The sequence below is a fragment of the Oryzias latipes genome, chromosome 17 (genome assembly GCF_002234675.1).
Source record: "Oryzias latipes chromosome 17, ASM223467v1".
NCBI classification, from domain to species: Eukaryota; Metazoa; Chordata; class Actinopteri; order Beloniformes; family Adrianichthyidae; genus Oryzias; species Oryzias latipes.
The window spans coordinates 5,674,033-5,683,586 of record NC_019875.2 but is presented as its reverse complement, the minus strand read 5'-3'; the positions used below and the strand labels follow the sequence as shown (position 1 = coordinate 5,683,586).

Here is a 9,554-nt window from a genome sequence, read left to right as displayed (position 1 = left end):
CAAAGGGACAATAGAAGGAGTCAAAATACCACCAGGTCTTGGGTTCGAACCTTCCTTCTTCAGTCTTTGACCAACACCATCGTAAAGTTCGCTGATGATACCACAGTGGTGGGGCTCATCTCTGAGATGAGGTGGAACGGCTGTCAACATGGTTTTCAACCAACAACTTCCTCCTCGACACATCAAAGACCAAAGAAATGAGAATAGACTACAAGAAGAAGAAGGAAATACTGCCATTCTTCATCAGCGGGGACTGCGTGCAGAGGGGGGCAGACTTCCGCTTCCTGGGAGTCCCCATGGAGGAGAGCCTGACCTGGAGTACAAACACCAGTGAACCGCTGAAAAAAGCCCAGCAGAGACTGGATTTCCTCAGGATCCTATGGAGAAATAACATCAACCGAAGACTGCTGGTGGTCTTTTAGCATGCCACCATAGAAAGTGTTCTAACATACTGCATCAGCACTTGTGCCTCAGCAGCTGTACAGCGGCTCAAAGGAAGGCTCTCCAGCGGGTCATCAACACCCCCCAAGTCAGGCAGAGACACAAAGACTCTGAGACTCTTTTTTTTTTTTTTTTATCCAAACATGTTATTTTTTGTTATTTTTTTTTAACTTGTCCTGTCCAACAGCTAGGCAGGCAGATGAGAGCTGAGGGCCTCTTGTGTTGGACATATTTTACTTTAACAAGAGGGGTTATTAATCTTCTGACAAACCAAAGGTGTGACTGAACAAACCCCTTTTGTAATTGAGGCCAAACTTTATTCATTTCAACCATGATTGAAAATCTTTGGTGTTGGACCGGACGGAAAAGGAAAGAAGGGAAGAAGAGGGAGGGATGTCAGGGGGGGGGGGGGGGGGTGATGATAGTGAGAGGGGGGGTAAGACCATGAAGCAGCATAGAGCAGACAGGTTTACTGGTTGTTTATCGTTACGGTACAGTTCAAATGTAGTACAAAAAGGGCGGGGCCTGTTCACACACACTCAAATATTATCAACACACCTGCTAGCTGCAAGAAATGTTCACATGTCAACATGTACACAAAACAGATAGTGTTCACACACGCATACTTATGCCTTTAAACCAACTAGTGTGAAATCTTTCATTCATTCAATCATGCAAACTATAAGTGCAAAGGTGAGCTAACACCTGTGCTCAGGTGAGTGTTTATGTTCTTCTAAAATGGATGGTGGAATATGAAAAGAAGGAGGAGGAGCGCCCAGCCACCCCCACACCCAGACCCCCGCCACAGCAGCAGCGGCAGCCGGAATTCCCCCAACGCCACACGGGAACAGGCAGGGAACAACCGCCCCCCGGGCGACCAAGACCGCCACCCAGGCCAGGGCCAGCAGGACCGCCGCGAGGCCCCCAGAGCCAGAGAGCAGGGAGGCGCGGAGGGAAAGAGAGCGCCGCCCCAGCCCAACCAGGAAAGCAGCCCCCCCGCCGCGCCGGAAGAGCCCAACGCAGGGCCCCACCGGAGAACGACGCCCACAGCCCCAGACGAGCACCCCACCACCACCCAGGAGTTCCGGGCATCCCCCCGCCCCAACCCCAGGTACGAGCCAGGACCCCCCAGGGAGGAGCAAGGCAGGGGCCCGCCGCCCCCGCCCAGGAGGGGGGGAACCCCGGGGAAAAAAGGGTGGCCCACAAGGGGTGTTATAAATATGGCCCGACCAGGCTCGGCCATGTTGGAAGTTTGGCGGGGCCCAGAGCTCAGGGGCAAGGACCAGGACCCACCCCCTAGGGACACGAACACCCCCGGCTCAGGTGTAATATGAACCCCCCCACCGTGCGGAGAGAGCACCGCCGGGCCCAGGGAGCCGGCACCCAAGGGACACAGCCGCAATCGCCAAGGGGCCCGCACCCCCCACCAGGGAAGGGGTAGGGGACAGATGGACCCAGGTCCCCCCCTTCCTTGCAAAATGTGTGTGCGCGTATGTGTGTTTATCCAAACATGTTAAACGAGGTCAGGAAACATTAAACCTGGACTTCTTCTTGTAATTCTGTCTGTCTGTCAGTCCGTCCGTCCGTCCGTCCGTCCGTCCAGGACCTACTACTCAGGTTTTTAAAAATGAGCCCAGTATCAAGACGTGACACACTCTACTAATCCCGTTTCTGTTCTGACTCCTGGCTCCGTTTGCCTGAGGAGGAGAAAAGCCTTTAATTGAATCTTCACCAAACTTTAGATTTCTTAGCTCTGACCAGGAGAAATACGATTTGTCTGTGAAAAGAGAAAACTACTTTCTTGTTCAAACCTGCTTTAGCTCGGAAATCAAACATTTGTCAAATGCATTTTGCAGGTTTCTTTACACACCTCCCCGTTCAGTTTACATCCTGTCAAAAGTCTGTTTCATTGAAATAGTTGAGGTGACGAACAACTACAGTAACAAAGGAAGTTGACGGGGTTCAGACAGGTCCGAGTGAGTGATAAATGAGAGTATTGACCAGAGCTAAGAGGGTGTGAGCAGAGATAAAGAAGCAGACCGATTAGGGGTAAGCTCTCTCAGGTACCTGCTCTGCTGAGACCCAGGGGTGGGGGGACACCAAGATGATAGAGGTTACTGTGCCACGCTTTTTTTCCTGCAAAAGTTGCAGCCTGCTGACGACTGGCAGGCACGGCGTCCAACACTCCGAGTGCATGGTGCCATTTGCAGATCTCTTTGTCATGAGTACGGATCTTTACGTTAACCGAACTTCTCTTTAAACAAATTTAGAGGGCTGGAAAGCCTCTTACGACAGAGCCCGCTTACGATTCCCTTTCCGTGCACAGCCTCCTTGAATAGACCACACAAAGATCCTTAAGCCAAAATCCCTCCTTGGTATTTAATTCTAAATGAGTGAACACTGGGTGTGTCAGTGTGTCTTAGGTTTGCAGGTGGGCTCGTTGAAGGAGCTCATTTGCACACTGGCTTTGGAGGGAATTGAACTCTCACACATCCTCGGAGAGAGCAGGCATCCTCAGGAAGCCAGTGAAGAAGACAGTCACTTGGGGGGGACAGACCAGATACAGCCGTCAAGATGTGTGACATGGGGGGACTGGATAACCTGGTGGCCAACACGGCCTACCTGAAGGCCCAGGGGGGAGATGACAAGGAGATGAAGAAGCGCCGCCGCAGCTTGTCTCTCCCCAAACCAGAGCAATGTGTTGCCCTGCGAGAGTCCATTGAAAAGGATTTCACGCTCCTCTGCGAAAGGCAGCCCATAGGGAAAAGGTTGTTCCGCGACTTTCTGGCGAACACCCCTGAGTTTAAGCTGGCAGCCGAGTTCTTGGATGAGTTGTACGACTGGGATCTGGCGGAAGGCGCAGCGAAAGACAAAGCACGCCAAAACATCATCAACAAATATTGCAAACCTGATTCTAAGACATTTCTCACTTTTCTTTCCGGGGAACCTGCTGAGAAATGCAAGTCTGTCACGGATGCCACTTTTGAAGAGGTGATGAAGAACAAGGTCCAGGATGGAGTGAGAGAATTCCTGAAGGGCAAACCTTTCACAGAATACCAGGGAAGCCAATACTTTGATAAATTTCTTCAGTGGAAAGAGTATGAGAAGCAGCCCATCAGTGACAAATATTTCTATGAGTTCAGGACTCTGGGAAAAGGAGGCTTTGGAGAGGTAAGAATTACAACTATCAGCTGTGAACCATGAACTCGTATCAACAATTTCTTGCAAACGTGTTTTACTAAAAAATTGAACAGTGATGAAGCCCTTCATTTGCCTTGAGGCGTGCTGTTTCTCTGGTAAAGTGGCAGAAAAGGCCTCTGTGAAGCTTCTGCTCCTCTCAAATCTGATTTAACTGTGAAGCTGTCCAGAATGTCTCTAGCTTGGGTGTTTTTCAAACAGAGACTGCTGTGTAAGCTGCAGACTCAACGACATGGACTGCAACTCTGTGTGCTAACTATTGTGAATATCAGCAGCTGACCCTGCTGTCAGGGTCTATGAGCCCCCCTGCTTTAAAACAGAGCAATAATGTACTAGGGTTCTTCTAATCTGCAGCTCTTCTTCTTTAGTCCAGTACATGTAGAACACGGATGAGTGGACAAGTGGATGTTGGATAAAGATTTGAGTGGGACAGGTGGTAAATTGGATGTCAAGGCACAGCTGGGTGGGTCAGCCTAGGTTAGCTCTTTGATCTAATTTTCTTGTATGGAGGTCAGACGACCTCCCTCTGGTTGGACCGTGGTCACATGATGGGATACATAGTGACATGATTCTTTGATCTTATCTTTAGTATTTGTGTAATGACCCTTCAAACATAGAACTGATGGCCTTTTTGATGGATGCAGTTCCAGAGCAATATGGAAGCCTGTCAGCATCCACTCATGCCAGGAGACCCAGATTTGCGTCTGTTTGGTGATTTGACAAGAACATTTGCTAGAGACCTGTTCACATTCCCCAACCTGTCTCTCCTCAGGTATGTGCAGTGCAGGTCAAGAACACAGGCCAGATGTACGCCTGCAAAAAGTTGTGTAAGAAACGACTGAAGAAGAAGGGAGGTGAGAAGATGGCCCTCTTGGAGAAGCAGATCTTGGAGAAGGTTAACAGCCTCTTTCTGGTCAACTTGGCCTACGCTTATGACACCAAGACCCACCTGTGCCTTGTCATGACCCTGATGAATGGAGGAGACCTCAAGTACCACATCTACAACATCGGCTACGACGGCAAGGGGGTGGATAAAGGCATCGAGATGAAGCGCATCATCCACTACACGGCACAGATCACCACCGGTATCCTGCACCTCCACGATATGGATATTATATATCGAGACATGAAGCCGGAGAACGTGCTGTTGGACAGCCAAGGCCAGTGTCGACTCTCAGATTTGGGTCTGGCCATAGAGATTGCTCCAGGAAAGACGGTCACTCAGATGGTGAGTACAAGCAAGCACGCATGCCTTCGGTTTCTCTTTATCCAGTCAGTGGTCGAGAGACTGTGAGACTTTATATCATGGAGCCAGAATCCTTCACTGGGCCCTCACTGGGATCAGTGGAATCACTGGTTGAGGGACAGGTTGAGCTGAAGGCAAGGTTGAGCTGATCTAAGGTTATGGGCATGGAGTCATCCTCTGACAGAGTTTTAAATCCGGACAGGGATTACTGGTTTGTTTAAAGATCTTTGCAATGAGAGCCTCTGAATCCATTATGTAACTCATCTGATCCTACAGTAGTCACACTTTAGCTCTGCCATTTATAGGCCGCCATTCTGCACTGGGGTACACGAAAGACCTCAGAGAGCCGGTGGCCGTTAAAGCAGCAGCAGCAGATGTAAGCAGGTTTGTACGAGGGCAGAGACTTAACTGGTCGTCTTATCAGGTGGGAGTCCGTCTGCAGTTTCCTTCCACTGTGTTTTTATGAAGGTGAATTCGAAGGACTGCAAAATCTTGTCTGTGGATCACGCAGGTGCAGAGACATCTCATGAATGCACCGAAGTTTGCTTTTAAAGAAGTAGAAACATTTTCCAAAGGGTTCCCTTTGGCGAGGACTTGAGGGAGCAAAGAGCAAACTGGTCTCTGTGAAAGTCCAGTAATCTCATTAGGCAGCGCTCTGATGCTCCTCAACCAGCAGAAGTGACTGGGCTAACCTCCTACAGGCAAGCCTGGCTTTGCTCCTGTAATCCTCTTATCGAGCATTACACAAGTCTGTCCCTGATTAGATCCACAGACCCGGGCTAAACTTACAATGAAAAGGTTCAGACATAATTTGCATGTTTGCAAACAAAATTGCTGTTTCTTTAATGAAATACGGATCGAGGTCGTTTCCACAGATGCTGTCTTTATATGTGCAGGGCACTCAGGAGGTCTGTGTGCTGGACACACATCTGGAACAGCTAAGTCCATCACACAGATGCTTTTACAGCGACCCGAGTCAGGCGGGTCGAAGCAGCTCTTCGGCATTTCTGTCAGGACTTTAAGGGAAGCTGGAAACAGGCCTTCAGTCAGACAGGACTGACAGTCCGGCCTCTTGAAGGCCGTCCCATTCCTAATCCACACGGATTTCTGCTCGTCTGTTGGTGCTCTGATGACGTCATCGCAGCATACTCACGCGATGCAAGTATGACTGAATCAATACTAATGTGCACTGCATGCGGCCTCAGTATGTCTGGATTTTTCTCTTCCAATCATCGAATCCAGAATTGGCCCAAACTTATATAACAGGCAGCTCTGTGCTCAGTGTGCAGACACACACAACTTTTGACAGCCAGCAGGCTTAGTAATGGGGATTAAGCTCCAGGTTTGAGCCTGTAGGTAGGGTCACTCGGGGAAAAGAAGGGAAGAATGGGGTTGAAGTGAAGGTGAAGAGAGGCTTGAAAGTTAGGCAGAGAAGGTGAATGACGACGGTCAAAAAATACAAATATTGTGATGTGCTCTGTGCTTATCATGAAAGATGGACTTGCATGACAAATAGAGGCACAGCAGCGTCTGAAAATTTCGCATTCGCCCCGTGCAGGCTGGCACCGGAGCATACATGGCTCCTGAGATCCTGAGCAAAACACCGTACAGGACGTCTGTGGACTGGTGGGCTCTGGGCTGCAGTATCTACGAGATGGTGGCTGGATACACTCCTTTCAAAGGCCCTGAGAGCAAGAAGGAGAAAGTGGAGAAGGAGGAGGTGCAGCGCCGCATTCTCAACGAGGAGCCAAAGTGGGAGCACAAGTGCTTCGATGCTCCCACCAAGGACGTCATCCAGCAGTTCCTCAAGAAGAAGATAGATGAACGTCTGGGCATGAGGTAAGATTTTCTTGTTCTCCAACACACACCGGATCTGCTTCATCCATGTCTTTAGGACTTTTGAAGTAACGGAAAATTCTGCGGACATATAACATGTCATAAATGACATCAAAGTTGTGAGCTGCTCGTCAGTTGTAGGCCTGGAAACATGTGATGCACAGCTGCGTTTCTGCTTTTTCCTCAGGAACAACATGGAGGATCCGAGGAAACACGAGTGGTTTAAGTCCATCAATTTTCCGCGCCTGGAGGCAGGGCTTGTGGACCCGCCCTGGGTGCCCAAACCCAACGTGGTGTACGCCAAGGACACGGGCGACATCGCAGAGTTCTCTGAGATCAAGGGCATCGAGTTTGACGCCAAGGACGACAAGTTCTTCAAGGAGTTCAGCACTGGCGCCGTGCCCATCCAGTGGCAGCAGGAGATGATCGAAACCGGACTGTTTGACGAGCTCAACGATCCCAACAGGAAAGAGGGAGCAGGAGGCGGCGACGACGAGAAGAAGTCCGGCACATGTGCTCTGCTGTGAGCGTGCACGTGTTGGACATCTACTCATGGTCTTCTAAGCCTCACGCACAGTAACACTGGTGTAAAAAGGACCACACCTCACGGGAGGCGAGCATGAGCAGCTCCGCTGAGGAAGACTCTTCCATCGTTCGGAGGCTTCTTGTTTAGAGAGCAGCTCCTTGTGAGATGAATTTCAATAAAACAAAGAAAAGGAAGTCATGGTCCACAGCCTCTTCTGAAGACGTATATCAGTTTGTAGACAGGAATTACCAAAAGTGACTGCTAGAAATTGTTTTCAATTTTTTCATTGTTGATGTTTTTTGAAGAAACTGTCCAAACTGCCACCTGAATTCCTTGTTGAAGACTTATTTAGGCTTTTAGTCCTCTGTCTTTTATCCGGTGATGTTTTCATCCAGATGTTCAATTTCTTCTTCTCACGTTTGGCAGAAGAGTTCAGACCAAATGCTGAGGTCCAAAATGTCTAAAGGATAGCGGATCCCAGCATTTACGTCAAGGTGGTTGTCTGTCCGCCTGGGTTTAAAGTTTGCTTAAAACTTAACACAACAACTGTAAGTACTGTACATACAGAAATGTATCCACATATATATGTATATATATATATTTAAACAGAAAGAAATGGATAAATGGATGTAATTAAAGTTAAATTTAGAATTATTGAATGAGAAAACCCAGCAGCTCCTCTGCTGCTGCTGCTCTGAAGCTCAATCCTGAGAGTCGTGCAGAGTTCAGCCCCGGGATGTTTGGCAGAGAGGAAACAGCCGTTCAGCCCTGCTCAGGACAGAGGAACGTCTGGAGGAGTTGGGCTACAAAATCCTGTACCAGGAGTTCTCTGTCCGGCCCTGAACCACCGGAGAATCTTGAGGGCTTTTTTGTTTTTTTTAGAGAGACGAGTGTGAAAACCTCAAACTAGCCAGAAACAGGAAACAGTTCTTCAGGTTGACTGAGTCTGAGTCTGTAGAGACTCGGTGTAGATGACAGAAAATGCTTGTTGCTTTCGTTTACTTGTCTCTTCAGTTTTTAAATGGACAAGAAGAGTTCAGTTTTTACGTGTTCTATGGTTATCTTATCAAAAGCCTGTAAATATAAAGAAAGAAAGCATAGAAGTGTCAGATGTAAATGGTCCGGAAGCTTGAAGATGTGATGAAATTAAAAGATGTCTTTTAAATGTTTTTCCTTAGGTTTTTCAGTCCGTCTTTCTTTTGCTTCCGTCTTCAAACCGTGGAACGCCGTGCACGCTCAGGCCTATTTTTAACCTCGAAGATGGCACCGCTGAAGGCTGTGGGGTAAAGCCTAAAAATATCAGTTGCATTAATCCCTCTTGGGATGATGATTGCTTCCAGGCTGAGCTGGAGGCCTCTGCAATTTGGCAAGTTCCACTCTTGGCTGATTAGATGATAACCAGCATTACCCTTTAGCTGTCGTTGCTTAAACCAGCGTCACAGTCGCTCTAAAGCATCTTAAAGTTGATGCTAAATAAAGAAAAATGCTGACATGTGAGAATCAAGAGCGTTTCCTGTGGTAAAAATGAACTCCAAGGTGCCCTGTCTTGAAAAAGGAAGATTTGTGGAAAGCGCCATCAATCAATGGTGCTGCAGTGGGTTCCTTTCATCCCCACACACACCTGTTTATAGCTGTCAAACCCAAGGACTACAGGAGCTTAGTGGACATTAAGATGGATTCTTTCTCCAGTTAAACTCAGAAGAGATTATCTCACGTTTAGCAGGAGCTGCTGCTGGTCATGTGGGAGAGCTGCAGCCTGAGGCCTGCACAGATCCTGCACAGGCTCTGAAACCGGAGGTTTTCTATCAGGATCTGTGAGCGATCCGACTGTCGCTCCAGTCTCAGGTGAAGAACTGGGTCTAACAGATGACTCAACTTTTGACACCTTCAGAGGGTTTACGGGGAGGTAGGCGCCATCGCGAGCATCACGCGCCTCTGTCAGCAACTTCCGCCCCCGACAGATTGGCGTTTCTGTCTCTCTCTTGTGGCAGTAGATCTGTATCACAGCGTGAGCAGTTGGGACTTTTTCTGACTTTGTGGGTGCGTCTGTCACGCAGGACCACATTGAGAGGCCCAAGTTTGCCAAAATACAGGAAAAGGTTTTTTTTGAAGGATTAGTTTTGAACTAAAACAGGCAGTAGTCTTAAGAAACTCTGCTAATATAAAGCTTAAAAAACGAGCCACTAAAGTAAGTTTAGGTCATTTGTATTTAATAGTTTAAATTGATTATTTAAAGAGAGAAAATATTTTTTTCAAATGAACACAAAAACTGAAATGTGGGTGAAAAAATATACTTATATAAATAAA

At 48.1% G+C, this 9,554-nt stretch overlaps 1 protein-coding gene across 1 annotated transcript; it reads left to right on the top strand.

Moving 5' to 3' along the window:
* The first annotated feature begins 2,912 nt into the window (after positions 1-2,912).
* On the top strand, positions 2,913-8,416 carry grk7 (G protein-coupled receptor kinase 7). Its single transcript, NM_001104661.1, is given in 4 exon segments — positions 2,913-3,612; positions 4,412-4,867; positions 6,444-6,724; positions 6,909-8,416. Coding segments are annotated over 4 exon segments (1,674 nt in total). The 5' UTR covers positions 2,913-3,015; the 3' UTR covers positions 7,249-8,416.
* The last annotated feature ends 1,138 nt before the right edge of the window (positions 8,417-9,554 follow it).